Source organism: Primulina tabacum, chromosome 5, assembly GCF_025594145.1.
Source record: "Primulina tabacum isolate GXHZ01 chromosome 5, ASM2559414v2, whole genome shotgun sequence".
Taxonomy (NCBI): Eukaryota; Viridiplantae; Streptophyta; class Magnoliopsida; order Lamiales; family Gesneriaceae; genus Primulina; species Primulina tabacum.
Genome location: NC_134554.1, coordinates 17,680,163 through 17,698,834, shown reverse-complemented (window position 1 = coordinate 17,698,834; position 18,672 = coordinate 17,680,163). Strand labels below are relative to the sequence as shown.

The 18,672-nt window shown below is 35.8% G+C and overlaps 1 protein-coding gene across 2 annotated transcripts; it reads left to right on the top strand.

The window, feature by feature from the left end:
- Positions 1–1,833: 1,833 nt before the first annotated feature.
- On the top strand, positions 1,834–12,944 carry LOC142547178 (short integuments 2, mitochondrial). Of its 2 annotated transcripts, none has more exons than XM_075655331.1 (8): positions 1,834–2,133; positions 2,442–2,546; positions 2,997–3,074; positions 3,348–3,489; positions 3,575–3,645; positions 12,055–12,151; positions 12,236–12,456; positions 12,560–12,944. In XM_075655331.1, the coding sequence occupies exons 1-8, from the start codon at positions 1,963–1,965 to the stop codon at positions 12,815–12,817; spliced, it is 1,143 nt and encodes a 380-aa protein (XP_075511446.1). In that variant the 5' UTR covers positions 1,834–1,962; the 3' UTR covers positions 12,818–12,944. The 2 variants fall into 2 exon arrangements, with proteins under 2 accessions (XP_075511446.1, XP_075511447.1); XM_075655332.1 differs by having other exon boundaries at positions 1,845–2,240.
- Positions 12,945–18,672: the final 5,728 nt, after the last annotated feature.

The following is an 18,672-nucleotide window of genomic DNA, read 5'->3' as shown; positions in this document are numbered from 1 at the left end:
GTTGGTTAAATATATATATATAAACAAATGCCTTAAGAATATTGATCAATATGTTATATCGTTAGACGCGCGTGATTCGAAAATAAATATTTGTTTGATAAATAAATCATTTCAACCACGACGCATTCTAATATACTAGCGACCGAAGTACACTCGTTGCATGTAACATAATACTATATATATGAAATATTGTTTAATCAATTTATAGAGTGAATATTGGATATTTATAATTTGATATAAATATTATAATTAGTGTGTTCGTACATATTATTATGTATAACAAAAAATCCATTTTTCTATTAAACTTAACTTCAATAAAAATGTAATAATATTATGGTAGAATAAAAAAAAGGTTTTTTGGTGTTGAACAGGAGGGTAAAGAGGAAAGAAAATTTGGTGTTCTCGAACAGTTTTTCTAACTCTCTCAGCTATTATAATATAGAATAGATAGATAGATATATATATATATATATATATATAAATTGCATATTAAATAATATTTATTTTCAAAAAATAGAAATTATATTAAAATTAAATAAAATATAGTTGATTTTTTTTTTAATAAAAAATCTGTGTTCTATATTAATTTTTGTATAAGTACTGATAGATAATTGAAATTTGGAGATGACAGCATCTGTGTGTGTTAACGAATTTACAGTGTTTAATATTAAATAACATAAAATAAATATTTGTTATTAAATAAAAAGTATAGCATGAAAGCAAAGTTATTTATTGACTATACTTTAGTAAGATAATAAAGGATTTAGTAAAGAGTAGGTCTCTTGTGAGACAGTTTCACGAATCTTTATCTATGAGACTGATCAACTCTATCGATATTCACAATAAAAAGTAATATTCTTATTATAAAAAGTATTACTTTTTCATGGATGACCCAAATAAGATATATATCTCATAAAATATGACCCGTGACACTATCTCATATAAGTTTTTGCCTTTAATAGGACATTACAATTTTGAAAGGATCCAAGTCCCTTCCAACCTATCTGTCTTAACGCATACCTGAAAGTTAACGAGTTCTGCCCCTTAAATTTGTCCAAGACATGAGACAATTATATTCGTAATATTTTTAATTTTGAAATCGTACGTTTGTAACGTAATTTCAAAAAAAAGCCAAAAAAATTCGATAACACTCGGTGCAATCCAATAATTCATATAAATCTCACAAAATATAATTTGAATATTAAAATACATATAAACCATATAATTCTCATATAAAATTGAGTTTGTCTCTTGTGAAACGGTCTTACGAATCTTTATCTGTGAGACGGATCAACCCTACCGATATTCACAATAAAAAATAATATTCTTAGCATAAAAAGTAATATTTTTTCATGGATGACCCAAATAAGAGATTTGTCTCACAAAATACGACCCGTGAGACCATCTCACACAAGTTTTTACCAAGAAAATTTCAAGAAAGCAGGGAGTGGAATGTTTAGAATTGAGAGAAATAAGATTTACTCTAATAAAAACCTAAATACGTCGGACATTGTAAAATCTGTTATCCACTTACATGTTCGAGAACAAAATTTGAATAAACACTCTCTGATCCATACCCAATTAACATTATCCAACCCGAACTAAAAGGTTTGGGTCAGATTTGTGTCGGGTACCCGTTCTACTCGTACCCATTGTCATGTCCACTTATAATGTAGATAAATGGTTTGGGCTCGTAAGCTTTGAAATAATAGGCTCTATTTGGATCATAACGTAATGGGCTCGAGTTGGATCTTTCGGGCCTTAGGAGATGGGCTAGATTGGGCCTTTAAGGACTACAAAATCAAGGCAATAATCAATTAGCAAAGCAAATTAACAGAATAGAAGGGGGTTTAAGGAGAAGATTTCACTGCATTTAAGAATTCAATTCTTTTTTTTTTAGGACAGTTAACGATTCAATCAATTGTTTCTCCTCAAAGGAAGTTGAATTGGATAAATTCAGCAATGGGGACAGTGAAAAGGATAGTGAGGAAAGGATCGTTACTTGGTGAAATGGGTTTCATTAAAGGAGGCGGAAATATAAACTGGTTTCCGGGGCACATGGCGGCCGCCACTCGGGCCATCCGGGATCGTCTCAAGTTGTCCGATTTCGTCATTGAAGTGCGAGACGCCCGTGTAAGGACAATTATTGCTTTTTCTTGGGAAAATTGTCGATTTTTCGTGGAGCTGAGCTGGATTGTAGTTCATAATTGCACGAATCACGTAAACTGAGCTAACACGAAGTATGTAATTGTTGTCACATGTTCATTGTAATGAAAAATCAGTTTTCCTTTGTTTGAATGAAGATTAATCAGCTTAGAGATAAATACCATATAATTTATTATCGATGCTTTTGCTTGTGGAGTTTCTATCAAATTGTTAAATTCATGATGATTGTTGTTATTTTTTCTGAAGTTTCTTGAAGGGATTGGTGTTTTGTGTAGATACCATTGTCATCTGCAAATAACGAGCTGCAACCAATGCTTGTGGGGAAAAGGCGTGTCATTGCTCTCAACAAGAAAGACTTGGCGAACCCCAATATTATGCATGTACTTAGTTTTTCTTCTTTTCATGGTTGCATTTCAATTTTCAAGTATAAAGGCATGGGATTAAGATGACCTTGTAGGTGATTGTTTAGAGAGGGTGGGGGTGGAAGAATATGTACATTGCTCCAAGTTAAGTTTTTTTTTTCTAGTTTATTGTTCAGAAATAGTTTTCATCAAGATTTTACGTATTTATCTAACCACAATGCTAATTCTTATTTTTTTTATTAAAGTTTTGATTGTAACTGCTAGGGAGTTGTGAGTTGAGATACTGTTGATGGAAGTCACAATGGCGATGATGCTTTATTATGCTCATCAGGATGTTCTTTAACATGCTACTTTTCCTGCAAAGCTACTTGTTGATTGATAAAAAAAATTAGCATTTAGTGAGTCAAATTCATTTTCTTATAAATGTGACTTTGTTGATGCGCTGTTTGCTTGTTATATATCTTACAGAAATGGATTCACTATTTTGACTCGTGCGAACAAGATTGCCTTTCAATAAATGCGCATAGCAAGAGTTCTGTTAAAAAGGTCTGTCCATATCTTACCCTTCCGAACTAGAAACATGAATAAGCATCTTTTTATTAATTGGTTAAAGCTGAAGTCTATCCTGTTTGCTATGTAACGTGACTAAAGATTTTGTTGTCCCTGACAACAGGTAGTCGTCATAAATATTAATATGATCTTTATAGAACTTTTTGATGACTAAATGACCTGTGTGATATTCATCCCCCATCTCCGAAGCTAGTGTTTTTTTACATGATACCAAGATTGTTCTGTCTTGCATCACTTGTTCATGTAAAGCTTCTTGATCTTGTGGAGTTCAAACTGAAAGAGGTAATCTCGAGAGAGCCAACTCTCCTTGTCATGGTGGTTGGTGTTCCCAATGTTGGGAAATCGGCCCTAATCAATTCTATCCACCAAATAGCATCAATTCGGTTTCCAGGTGAGATATTTGTTTCATTATTTTGTCATGGGTGTCTCTATAACCAGTCTATATGCACTCATTAATGTTCTTAGTTGCATACTAGTGCAGGAGAAGAGGAAGCGAGCCACAGTGGGACCTTTACCTGGAGTTACTCAAGATATTGCTGGATTTAAGGTAAATATTTTAATCAAAAGCTAAAAGGGAAAAACACTTTTTTACAAAAAAATTACTGATTCTTTCTTTTGAATGAGCTGAGTTAATAGCAACCCATAAATGAGTACTCATTATTGGCATTGATAATTTTATGTTCACGAGCAATGGATCTGGTCATGGGGCGATTCACGGATAATTGTCCACTCGCAGTGGTGTGAGCGTGCTTATGGGATTTTCGCCCACGCCTCGCTATTTTGATAAATGTTGGTTGAGACTCGTTGAAGAGAGAACCTCATGATCTCCAAACTCTTAGATAGAAGAAAAAATTCAGAGGTCCTTTTTTATTTCCAAAACATCCAATAAATAAACAAACATCTTGGCAATCAAGAAAACTAAAAGATAAAAATCTCTAAACCAAAAGATAAACTCCTTGACAATTGAGATAAACTCTATTTTAAAGAAAACAAACGAGAGGAAAATCTGGAAATCCCATCACTTCCAATCACTATCTACTGCAACTTTGAACTTCCCATGTACATGCCTTTGACGTTGGTGGGCTGGGCTTGGCGCTTGTTGCTTAATGTGGGTTTGGGCTCGTTTCTGGATACTTTTGGGTTGTGACAGTCGTGACTACACCCCTCTGGAGATATGTCAGCATCCCCGATCACAAATGAAGGAAATTCGTCGGCAAGGAGGAAGCATCATACCAAGAAGCCTTGGTGGGCGAGAGGCCGACCCAATGGATCAACAGCTCCGACGTCCCTGCTGAACTCAGAAATCTAGAATGGTCAATGGCTGGGGTGACAGGTCTTCTGGGTTGAGCATGTGCAGGTCCGAACTGTGGGGAGTAGTTCCCTTAAATGGCTTCAGAGAGGAGACATGGAACACTGGGTGGATTGATGAGGAGTTGGGGAGGTTGAGCTTGTATGCAACCTGGACAATGCGTGAAATAACTTCCAAGAGGCCATAGTAGCGTGGAGAGTGCTTCTTATTTACGCGGGCAGCCACACTAGAATTGCGGTATGGTTGCACGCCCATTGAAAATTGGACATCCTTGTTTGAGGAATCACAGCGCCTCTTTATGAGATTCTGAGTATGCAATAGGCGTTGCCAGAGGTGTTTCGGGACCTCGTCCCGTGTCTGTAACTCTGTTGACATCGTCTAATTTTGCCACCCCTTGACAAAAAGATAAAAGACGTGGCAGTGGGCAGCTGTAAACTACTTCAAATGGGGATGAGCGCAAGGAATAATGGAAGTTGGTGTTATAGCAGAGTTCTACCCCAATCAAACCACGTGGTCCATTTTGTAGGAAAGTCATCCAAGAAGCAACGGAGATACATTGCCAGGAGAATGTTAACACCGATAAATTCAATCGAGTTTGGTTTTATACCAAGTTGAAAATACTCGAAATAATCCTTCGTGAAGAAAACTGAAATAATGCAAAGATCAGTTTGAGCTTGTATCGGTTTAGTTATAGTGAGAATTGAACTGATCAAATCAGTTTTAAAACAGATACAATGCAAAACAAGTAAAAAAGAAAGAATTTGTTTATGGATGTTTGGAGCGGAATTTCCTACGTCACCTCTTTTACCTCGGAGGTAGGATACACTAGAATACTTTGATTTATACAACTCTTTGTATAAACCCACACAGTTTAGGACTTACCCTATTGCCTAACTAAATTCTTGACACTCAACTAGACTGAAGGCAGCACCTCTCAGACCGCACCAGTTTAACGTTTTTGTGCGAGGACTACAAACATGTTGTTTAACGTCTTTGTGTCGGACTCACTCAACGGAACTTTAAGGATCAACTCTCTGGTATATGTGAGTGATTGTGTGTGTGAGAACTGATCTATGAATACAACATGAAGGTGTTCTCACACACTGAGGGATTCGTGCTTCTAATCCCCGTCTTCTTCTTTTTTTACACACTTGTGTTCTTGATGGTTTTCATCTTGTATTTATAGATGCGAAGGTGATCGTACATCAACACTCATAAATTATTTCCATTGTAATTTGATTTCTATTTCCCGAAAAGGTGTCTTCACTTTTTGATAGCCATTCGGAAAAATTTCCATGTAAGTTTTGCTGCAACGTTCATTATTTAACTTTGATTGTACAATTGTTTGAACCTTTGTACAAAGCTGGATTCTACTTAAAAAGCTAGCTGCGATCTACGAACTGGTCTGCTCCAAACTGATGTTCTGAACTGGTCAGCTAAACTAATCTTCGACTGGTCTTGAACTGGTTCTCCGAACTGGTCAGCTAAACTAATCTTCGACTAGTCTTGAACTGGTTTTCTGAACTGGTCAGCAACTGGTCTGGTGAAATCAGTTGGCTCGTTAGCTGGACTTGTTTCACTAATTCAGTTGAACTGTTCAGCTGGGTTCTTCATCAGCTGGCCGGGCTTCTGAAGGTTTTCTGCTGAATCACCTATCAGCTGGACAATCAGTTGAACTGGTCTTTGATATATCAGTTGGACTACTTTAGTTTGGGCAATCAGTTGACACTTTCAGTTTGCGATTCGATATCTTCTGTTTTGGCTCGGTAACTAATCAGTTCAAAACCTGATCAGTTTCAGCTTTCTGTGCACTTAGAGAAACGGTTAGAAACAAAATAACAAGTTTTATTAACATCAAAATCAAGATTGCGAACACAAAATATTCTAACAATCTCCCATTTTTTGGTGATCACAAAACTTGAGCGTTTAAAACATCTAACAAGTCTCCCCCTTTGTGAAAATCAAAAACAATTTTAAAACATTTTAGCGAGTAATTTTTTTTTAAAAATTATTCAGTTCGAGGGATAAAACATTTAAACAATTTAAAAACTCCCTCTCAAAAATGAATAAAAAACTCCGTAATAACAAAAAAAAAATCATTTCAAAGGGTTAAAACATTTAAATAATTAAAAACTCCCCCTCAAAAACTGAATTAAAAAATCTCCTTTAAAAATATAATCGATTATGTGATAAAAAAAAATTTAGCAACCTTTGACATTCAAGCAATTTTAGGCAACAGATCTGGAAATAGCTATTCAGTTACATAGAAACCAACTAGATAAACATGATGTTTATTTAATCAAATACGCGTCTCTTGTATCATACATTTAAACACACCATCATGTATAACAGAAATTGCAACTACAATAGCTAATTTTAAACAACATCAAATATCAGTCAATTTTATACATAATAGAACTGGATATACCAACAACTGGTCGTCTTGCATCGATCTTGAGTTTCTTTGTCAGAAGAACAGCTACTGCCTTGGACTTGATCTCTGTGCTGGCTAACTAGTCTAGCTGATGCAGACTGGAACAACTGATGCTGAACCGCATTGATCATCTAAACTGATATGATATGGCAATGAAGCTGCGGTGTACCGCTGATGATTAAGCTCTTTAATCATCCAACGTTTCAGCTGGTAGTTGGGTTTTGTCTGTTGATCAGTTGAACTGATAGGCTGGCAACTGAAATCTGATCCGCTGCTCAGTTTGGCTATCATGCTGTCAGTTTGGCTCAAAGCTCTGCAAGTTGCTAAAACAACAAAATACGGAGTCGAGAAAAGTTGCTACAATATTAGTTGCAGATCCAAAAAATCTTCTCTCTTCCCTCGGCAAAAACATATAAAATTTGTAAAACAATTTTGAATGCTATTTTAAATACCTTTTTGAAACATATTTTAAAAAATCAATTTTCAAAGGTTCTTCTTAGAACAGTCTGCTTTGATATCATGTAGGTGTGTTTCGAACACAAAATTCTCAATAAGCTGCGATAGATCGTGTTCAAAGAATGTTAACACCGATGAATTAAATTGAATTTGGTTCCAAGCAGAAAATGCTCGAAATAATCATTCGTGAAGAAAACTGAAATAATGCAAGGATCAGTTTGAGCTCGTATCAGTTTAGTTGTAGTGAGAACATAATTGATATCAGTTGAACTGGTCAAATCAGTTTTAAAACAAATACAATGCAAAACAAGTGAAAAAGACAGAATTTGTTTATGGATGTTCGGAGCTGAAACCCTATTGCCTAACTGAACTCCTAACACTCAACTAGACTGAAGACAACATCGTTCAGCCCGCACCAGTTAACGTTTTTGTGCTAAGACTACAACACATTGTTTATCGTCTTTGTGTCAAGACTCACTCAATTGAACTTTAAGGATTAACTCTCTGGTATATGTGAATGATTGTGTGTGTGTGTGTGAGAATTGATCTATGAATACAACACGAAGGTGTTCTCACACTAAGCTTATAACACGTTGAAGTGTTCTCTGAAATCTGGGCTAGCTGCTTTCTTGTAAGCTGATGTGAGTTATGCGTGCCTTTTCATCTTGTATTTATAGATGCGAAGGTGATCGTATATCAAGACTCATCAATTATGTTCGTCGCAATTTGAATCTGTTTCCCGAAAAGGTGTCTTCACTTTCTGATCGTCATTCTAGAAACTTTCCACTTTAAGCTCTGCTTCAACGTTCATTATTTTACTTTGATCGTATAATTGTTTGAACATTTGTGCAAAGCTGGATTCTACTTGAAAAACTAGGCGATCCCTGAACTGGTCTGCTTCAAACTGATGCTCTGACTGGTCTTTGACAAGTCTTGAACTGGTTCTCGAAACTGGTCATCAACTGGTATAGTGAAATTAGTTGGCTTGTCAGCTGGACTGATTTCAGTGATTTAGCTAAATTGGTCAGCTAGGCTCCTCATCACTTGAACTCTTCATCAGCTGGCCAGGCTTCCGAAGGTCTTCTGCTGAATCACGTGTCAGCTGGACAATCAGTTGAACTTGTTCAGTTTGGGCAATCAATTGGCACTTACATTTTGCGTCTCCATAACTTCAGTTCGGGCTGGGTAACTGATCAGTTTGGGCTCGATAATGATCGGTTCGAAACCTGATCAGTTTCAACTTTCTGTGCACTTAGGTAAACTTGTTAGAAACAAAAATAACAAGTTTTGTTAACATCAAAATCAAGATTGCGAACATTAAATGTTCCAACAGTAGCCCTTATATAAAATCCATGGAAATTTCCATCCACGCGTGGTGAAGAACTGGAAGAGGCTGTAATAAACCTGTTTGCACACTCCGCAACAAACCCTTTAGTTGGGCGCGCATGCGTGGCCAGTAGAAATCCCGCGTGATCCGATGCGAAGTCTTTAGATTCATGGCAAGAATTATGAACAAAAGAAATGATAGTGCCTGCTAATGCAGAATTTGAAGGCTAGCAAACCTTCTGGTTATATCAAATGAGGTTATCCGAAAAATCCCAGGCGCCAAAAGCTTCACCCGCTTGCACCTTCTCGATCAAGGACTGTAATTTCGGCCTAGAGAGGGTTTCAGACCTAATTTCAGTTAGCTGTTCCAGACGTGGGATTGACAAGGCACAAATAGAGCCACTTTCGGGTTCATCTCGTCTAGAGAGTCCGTCGACGACCATATTAGATTTTCCCGACTTATATTCCACCTGGAATCAAACCCCAACAACTTACTGATCCATCGTTGTTGAGGGGAAGTCGTGATACGCTGTTCTGACAGAAATTTGAAGCTTTTATGGTCTGTGTGTACTAGGAACGAAACTCCCTACAGATATGTCTGCCAGTGGCGGATAGACTTAGCTAAGCCAATCAACTATTTTTCGTATGGTGGTAATTTGCGGTGTTGCAGCACCAAAGTATGGCTATAGAAGGCAATGGGTCACCCGTTCTGAAGGACAGCTCTTAATCCGATCTTTGAAGCATTGCATTCCACCACAAATGGTTCCGAAAAATTAGGCAAGGCCAACACGGTTGTGGATGCCATTGCTCTTTTTAATTCTTCGAAAGTGCGTGTAGCATCTTGCGACCATACAAATGAGTTCTTGCATAGGAGGCTAGCTAGGGGTGCATAAATAATTCCATAATTCTTGACAAACTTGCAGTAATAACCTGCAAGCCCAAGAAACCTGCGAAAGGCGCGAACGGAGGAGGGTGTCAGTCGATAATCAATGGCTGCAATTTTTTCGTCATCTACTTTGACCCCCAATTGAGTCACTCGATGGCCGAGGTATGCCACTTCAGTTTGAGCCAGAGCGCATTTGGATCGCTTTACGAAACACTGTTGTATCTTTTTCGTGGAGAATACCATACGTAAGTGTTTCACGTGATCTACCCAAGATTTGTTGTAAACCAGAATGTCGTCGAAGAAGACGAGAACAAACGGCGTAAGTAATCCCCAAAGATAGAGTTCATGATGGCATGGAAGATAGATGGTGCACTGGTTAGCCCGAAGGGCATGACTAAAAATTCGAAGTCGCCATGGTGAGTCCTGAATGCCGTCATGGGAATGCATGCTGGGTCCATCAAAACATAGGGTAACCTGCTCAGAGATCGAGATTGGTAAAGTACTGGGCCCATTAAGCTCCTCCAACAACCCGTCAACTCTTGAAGGCTCGGTTGCTCCCTTCCGATGGATTCCGTTATTGTAAAGGCAAATGGGCCAGAATCGGAACTAAGATCTTCTCCCTGGAGACTGATAGAATTTCCTCAAATTCACGACCATATTAGTGCAGTCCCAGTTAATGGCTCCAAGTGTGCACAACCAATTCACACCCAAGACCACTCCAAATTCACCCATGGTATCAAGAAGAGATCCACGGAGAATTGGGCTATCCCCAGAACAGTCTGTACATCTCGGCACACTCCTGAACACCGAAGTTGTCCGCCATTGGCCACGGGCACCCTTAAAGTGGGTCTGTTTTCCACTGATAACTGCAGCTTGCTTGCTTGCTGCGAGGACGAAGCAATGCGTGCTCCCTGAATCAATGAGTACCCTCAAGTGGCAGCCAAGAATCTCTCCCCAAATCTGCATTGATTTTTTGCGCCACAGGAGCCGGAAATTGTGTGAATAGAGGCCCCAAATTCATCTGAATATTATTTGTCGGCGTGTTCATCATCGTAAGATGTGTCTTCTATTCCTTCCAATAGAAACAAGTGTTTGCATCGATGTCCCAGTGCGTATTTTGCATCACAGTTGAAGCAGAGCCCCTTGGATCACCGTTTTTCCAACTTTGTTCTACTCAATCATTTGATAATTGGTGTATGCTGCTGCTGCTGGAAGCCATTACGACGCAAGGGTACATGCTTTTCCTCCCTCGGGTTGTCGGTGCGTGTCTCATATAATCTTGCCAGATTCATAGCAGTAGTGAGAGTGGTCGGGTGGTGGACTTTATCTTCTATAGCAATGCTCCTACGCTATCCAATAATGAACAATTGGACTTCCTGCTTTGATGTTGAGGAAAAAGAATGGGCAACTCCTCGAAACGTTCTTGATAAACATCCACAGAACCGGTTTGGCGTAGTTTGGCCAGATCGCCAAAGGTATCACATCGAATGGGTGGCCCAAACCTAAGATCGCATTTTCTGCAAAGTCATCACACTAAATTCCTGGCTGATCCCGTTTTAATTTGCGAAACCGCAATTGTTCCTTGCCGTCAAGGTGGAAGGATGCCAACCCCATTTTTTTCTGCGTCGTGCGTGTGCTGATGTTCAAAGAAATGCTCGCAGTGATTTGATTTTTCGGCCATGCCTCGCTAATTTTATAAATGTTGGTTGAGGCTCATTGAAGTTCTCTCACGTTCTCCAAAGTCTTTGATAGATGCCAAAATTCAGATGTCCCATTTAATTTCCAATAAATAAACAAACGTTTTGGCAATCAAGAAAACTGAGATAAAAATCCCTATCTAAATTTAAAGATAAACTCCCTAACAATTGAGATAAACTCATATTTTAAAGAAAACAACCGAGGGAAAATCTGGAAATCCTGTCTCTTCCAATCATGATCTAATCTGCAACTTTGAACTTCCCATGTGTATGCCTTCGATAAAAGATGTCCTTTGACGCTGGTGGGCTGGGCTCGGTGTTTGTTGCTTCCTGTGGGTTTGGGCTCGTTTCTGGATACTGCTGTGTTGTGACGGTCGTGACAGATTACCATGATAGTCCTTGTTTTGAATCGTGCACACAGTTGTCCATAGAAATTTTGTGGAATGTACATACATTCTGGTCATTGCTATGCAAGATGCTTCATTATAATTTGTTTGATTATTCCGTGTTATACTTCCCTTGTAAATGGTTGGTTGATATTCGAAGAACGCATGCAACAGATGGCTAAACAATTAGCTAGTGCTAGAGTAGTTAGCTTTCTAGTTTTTTGGTTCAGTGATCGACTCATGTTTCTTTTTTGTCTGAAACGAAGATATTTTGTGTGTAGACAGAACAGAACAGTTTTGATTGATTTATGCAACCAATCTTACTGCTCTGGGGGATGATAGATACCATTCTTGCAAAGCGCATCTTCTTTTGTCTCGATTTTCTGATAAAAATTACTTTTGGCTATTTATGATGCATTCATCCTGTGTTAGTTTCCTAACCTTATGTATTATTCCATACAGATTGCAGATCGACCTAGCATATACGTCTTGGACACACCAGGGGTGTTGGTTCCAAGTATTCCAGACATAGAAACTGGATTAAAGCTAGCTGTAGCAGGTTCAAAACATTCTTCATTGAATAAAAAGAAACCAATTTTTTCTATAATGAATGCATATCGTTGCTGAACTCCAGTTCATGCAGGTTCTGTGAAAGATTCCATAGTTGGCGAAGAGAGGATCGTTCAGTATTTATTAGCCCTTTTAAGCATACGAGCCACTCCTCTACACTGGAAGAACTTGACCGAAAGAGAAACCAGAGGCTTGAATCCTGATTCTGATGATAAGCCTGATTATGATCTTATAAATCTCGTGCCAACGAGGCGGAGAAAACCTCCCAGCAAATCTGATGTCCATTACATTGAGGTCACCTTTTTTGTTGGTTGACAGCTTATATTGACATACTGATGGTTACTACTCAGGTTGCAACCAAACTGTGTCCGAGCCGACGTTAATTCACTTTGTGCAGGATATAGTCGTTGAAGTTCAACGCGCCCTGTGTGTAACACTAATGGAATTCAGTGGTGACTTGGAGGATGAAAATGACTTGGGAAACCTCATTGAACTACAGTTTGAGGCATTGAAGAAGGCTTTAAAGGTACCCCATAAAACTTCGGAGGCACGAACCATTGTATCGAAGAAATTCCTCACACTATTTCGGGCAGGGAAGCTTGGTACATTCAGTCTCGACGATGTCCCAGAACCTAGCGATCCCATATCGTACTAAATTATTTTTCATGGTACCCATTGAAGAATCATGAAAAGATTATGGTTTTTCTTGGCTAACGATCATTTCGATAGCTGAGTGCAACAAAAATTCATTTTCGGTATATTCAATTTCAAATTTCATGTTCTTATGCATGTAAAATATTTCAGTTGAAAAAAAAAATCGAAATCCTAAATCTATATATATCCACACTTTTATATATATATATATATATATATATATATATATATATAATCCTAAATCTATATATATCCACACTTTTATATATATATATATATATATATAATCCTAAATCTATATATATCCACACTTTTATATATAATATATATATTTAAGTACAAATGAAAGGTTAAAAAATTTATTTGTGAAAAGACCACATGACCTTTCATTCACACTTGGAAAATACTAAAAAAATTCTAAAAACATATATTTGTAAAAATTTTAAAATTATAAAAAACATACATGTAATATTAAATCAAATTTTTATTATTAATATATATCTATGTTTATATCAATATTTATAAAATGATATATATTTGTAAAATTTCTAAAATGACAAGGCTATATACGTAAAATCCAATTAATTTTTATTATTAATGTATATCTATATCAATATTTTTATCAATATCTACATCTGATATCAAATCAATTTTTTTAGTATTAATAATATATATATATATATATATATATATATATATATATAAACTTAAAATATCATATGAATATTAATATTTTTAAATATATAAAAATCACAATTGAAAAACATTATCTTTCATCTCCATAACTTATAAAATACTAAATAAAATGCTAAAAAGATATATTTGTAAAATTCATAAAATGAGAATGATATACACATAAAATCAAATCAACAACAACGACATTAATATTAACAGCATTGAAATTTTTTTTACTATTAAAATTTTGTAATTATCATCAATAGCATATTAAAGTTGTTTTTACCATTATAAAAATATTGAATTATCCTTAACAATTATAACTACAAGTAAATATATCTATAACACTTGGTTAAAATATTATAATTATATTATTTATGTAGATTACATGTTAAATCAAATCAATTTTTTATTAATTTATATCTATGTCTATATCTATATTAGTATTTATATTAATATTTATATCTAAAAAGTAAAATCAAACCAACTTATTATTAGCAATTTATATCTATATTTTTATCTATATCTCTATTTAAAACCAAAAAATGCTAAATATTAATTTTTTTTCAATATAAATCTATTAAATTTTTTCTGTAGATCTGAAACATCATGAACTCGTTCTAAAGATTATGAATACAAAATTTAGTGTGTAAAGATGTCGATGTTGTTAATTATAATTTCACAACTTTTATGCATACCTGACATTTTTTCTGCTCATATACATTATTATTGACATCTATTTATGTTACTACATTCAACGTGAATCTGAGTATCAATTTTTGTGGACCATGTACAAAGTTTTACATTGTGAATTGTCAACTTTGTTCTTGATTTGCATATATTCAAAATAACCCTAAAAAATAGGTGATGCTGTTTTCATAAACTAAATTATTATGACAAGACCATGTAAAATAGGAAACATATTGTTTAATATTTATGATAAATAGTCCAACTCTTAAGTGAACATCTACAAGATACGGTTTATGCAATAATTTAAAACCACAACAGATGTCATTAATTTTCAATTTTCAAATTTTAATTTTTTTATCATGAATTGCATTAGAATTTTGAAAAGATAAAAAATCAAATGTATCATGATTTAAGATAGAAATTATAAATTTATTAATATTATTTAAAATAAAAATTTATGTTTCATGTCAAGTCATTTTTAGATAGATTCTAAGCAATAATTAAAATTAAATTATATTTATTATAATTATATTATATAAAAGTGTGTGTTAGGATTGGCTAGGGGATAAATCGTTGAGCTACAATAGCTCGACTCTGGAAATATTACACACCAATGAATTAAATCGAGTTTAGTTTTCAAACCAAGCGGAAGTCACTCGAAATAATCCTTCGTAGAAACCGATTAAACATTTTGTAAAACATTTAAAATATATGCAAGTTGAATGAGTAAAAAATATTTTGATTGAAGCATTTTCAAACACTTGGTATGCAATAATTTTGTATTTGAAGAACACATAAAATGCTTAAATAATGTATCCTTAAAACAATAGAAATGAAAAATAGATGCAATAATAAATAGACATGAATTAGTTTATAGATGTTCGGAGATTTCAAATACTCCTACGTCACCCCTTCTTCCACCTTGGGAAATATTCACTAGAAGACTTTGATTTATACAACTCTTTGTACAAACCCACTCCGGAAGGGCAGCACCCAACTAAAACTCCTAGCACTCAAGATTGCAGGCATCACCTCACAATCAGCATATTGTTTAATATTGAGTATGCAAAGACTACAAACACATTGTTTTACGTCTTTGTGTGAAGACTCACTCAAATAATATTTGAAGTTCAACTCTCTTGTATATGTGTGAGTGATTGTGTGTGAGAAATTTATCATTTACAGTGTACATCTCAAATGTATCTTTACACAAGGGCTTGTGCTCTCAACTAGCTGGTTTCTTCATGCTAACTACCCATGCTTTGAATCCTCTTCAAAAGCTCTTGTTTGATATTCAATATGTTGTATTTATAAACCCCAACAATGATATATACGTTAGACACAAGAATATGACAGTTTGGAAAGTTTTTGTACTGTTTTTGAAATTGCAAAGGTCAAATTCGCCTTGCTGAATATTTTCCCGAATGGTCAACTCTGGTCAACTGGTCTGGTTCAGTTTCAGCTGGTTCAGTTCAGTTGGTCAGCTGCTGGTTCGGTTCGGTTCAGTTCAGTTGGTGTGCTGAAATCAGCCTAGCTGATTTCAGTTTGTACAGAACCAGTAGCTTCATCGTCATTTATCAGCATCTTAAGCTTCGATTCTGTGAGGCTCATTTACTTTAATGACAATTAATGATCAAACAATAATTGTTTGATTTAAAACTGCAGCGGAAAAAAGTTTAAAATACTTTAAAACGAACCTCAGGGCCTAAAAAAATTCCGGCATGACCTCCCCATAAGTAGGACATCCCGAAAACTCAATCAACAGTTTATATCAAAATATACTCCAACTAGAGTCATTAAAACAAAACCGAAGTTAAACAACCTATAGCCGCACTGGCCAAGACTAAGCAGAAATTAAAACTTACCAAATACTCACCAGATCATAAATATTACAGAGTCGACTCAGAACATCACAAAACAACCAAATACCACTACAGATACACGGGGCATCTCCTCGGCAAGTAAACTACAATACAAGACTGAAACAAACTCAATACATACATATATACTAACTGGGAGACTCCACTGAACAGAACCAAGCAATCCAACCTCAATCCCAAGCTCCACTGGCGGAACCTCGGCCTGATGCTGCAAAACGACTCGGGAGATCTACCATGGTGCCCAAAAGCAACCACAACAGCCCCCCCAGTAAACAAGTGTGGTTAGGATTCTGGTATGAAACAGTTCAACAATAATAACAATAAACATAAATCATGCATAATCATATAATAAAATGTAATATGCAATGCATGAAAGGCTCAACGAATAATCAGGATAACAGGAGCCAACAAACGGTACGATAAAAACTGGAATAATGTTCGAGCAACAACATAGGGGAGCTACATCGTCATGCAGCTAAACCGCCCTGTCAAGTATGCGAGGTATGCCAAGCTGTGCTAAATAACACCCCTGACTCGGCCTCCATACAGCTGATACGATATAACAGGATGACACAACAGAACGAACTAGATGACACAATCCCAGCGCTCACCTCAAAAGGCTGCACTAACCACGGGATTGTTCAATCACATCTACGATCTCATGCGTATAGGCCTATCAGTCACACTATGATCCCGAGATAAACAACAGTGCCAGATAACAACGGATATCGACAATGGGCTAACAAGAACGATATGGCTCAACATGAATGTCATAATAGCATGCCCTATGCTAAATGCCAATAATATGTCTCAATACTAAACATATATCACAATGAAGGCATTTAACAAATTACAACAGTCAACAAATCATAAACACCATCAATGTAACACAGAATGACAATTAAACATAATTTATGTTTTACCGTCGTATGTTACCAGCTGTAACATACCTATACCGACTGATAACAGCAACAAGCTCAACTTTAATCTCCTTGGCCTAACAATAAAATAATATAACAAGTCGAGTAAATTTCCAATTCAATAACAATATTTCCAAATTTCAGCTTGTACCTATGCTAAGTTTTAAGATCAAAACTTAACCAAAAAAATATACTTATCATACATGGTTGAAATCCTAACTCAAAAACCCATATTTCATCAGAAGATGTCAACAAGAAATTCAATCATCTTGACACAGATAAACACCCACAACCAGAAATCTAGAAAAATGAATTCTGTTACAGTTTCAGATTCGGCACCTATGACCATAAAATTCATATCTAATTCATTTTTGACCCAAATCAATATTCGCAAAATGGAAATGAAAGACAACTTAAATTCAAGTCTCATTTCGAAGAAAAGACATAGCTCTACAACTTTTATTTTAGCCCAAAATCCAGAATCCGATTGCACGAATGTCATAATCCCTAATTACAGTAGGTATTCTACACAGCTCAATTGCAGAATTCGGTTTCGACACATTTTGGTAGAAAAATCATATCAAATCCGTTTCTCATCAAAATTCGATGATTCTAGAGGCTCTAGAAAGCTAACAAACAAATCTACAAGTTTTATTTGAACCACAAGTCGAGGTTCCTAGCGCACAATACACATAAACTTGAAAATCAGCAGCAAAAGTTGTAAACTCCTAACAGAAACCCAATAAGAATTCTACGAACAAAATTGAAACCCTAGGCTTAGATATTACCTTCAAAAGCTTCCTATGAACTGAATTGAAGCTAGAAACGATCTCTACACACTCTAAGGAACCAATAACTCGCTCAAAACAGCTCGGAAAAAGGCTGGAAAAAGAGCTGGTTTATCTTCGATTCATCGCAGGAAAAGCACGCCATGGCTAGATCTGTTGGATGCTGGCTGCTACGTCTTCAGCTGCATCTAACGGTGCTTGGCTTCAGAATTTCGGGCGGCGCAGCTGCAGCTAGCTAGAGCAAGGAAGCCGACGGGTTGCAAGGAAAAGAGATGGGTTGGGGTGTGAGTTACGGGAATGGCTTGCTCTTTCTTTTCCTTTTTTGGTAAGTATGAGTATATATATAATATATATATATATATATATTGTGTATTTGGTTACTAAAATAATTACTTGAACTCAAATATCTCGGTTATGCATTTAATTTCCTCTCGTGTATTATTTCAATCTCTATATGTATTTTATATCGTTTTAACTCCGATATTCTAAAATACATATCTTTAACACACTTCTTGAATTTATTTGGCATAAATAATTATTTTAATTTACAACTCAATAATTATTCTAAATATGTCAAATTATCGGATAATTAATTACAGGGCCTTACAGATTCAGACTTTGACTTTTGAAGATGATTTGTAGATCATCGTCTTATCTTTCCAATGCATACTGAATCCCTTCATTCCAATAACCGAGCTTAGAGATATTACCAAAAATCGCAACTGCTCATGTCCAATTGATTGTTGTTTTCGTGCAATCAGTTTGATAATTCAGCGATCAGTTAGACCTTGATAAAATCTGAATTTGCCCAAATGACGTGAGATACAACTTGTTCCACATTGTGTTTTCTGATCATTCAAGTTGGCGGATTGTCATTTAGATCATCCATTTGAAATATATCAT

Excerpts from the sequence above, each read along its gene's own strand:
- LOC142547178 (XM_075655331.1), top strand. The coding sequence starts at position 1,963 with ATGGGGACAGTGAAAAGGATAGTGAGGAAAGGATCGTTACTTGGTGAA. Across the intron at positions 3,075-3,347 it reads GCAAGAGTTCTGTTAAAAAG|CTTCTTGATCTTGTGGAGTT; the intron begins GTCTGTCCATAT and ends GTTCATGTAAAG. Across the intron at positions 12,152-12,235 it reads ATTAAAGCTAGCTGTAGCAG|GTTCTGTGAAAGATTCCATA; the intron begins GTTCAAAACATT and ends CAGTTCATGCAG.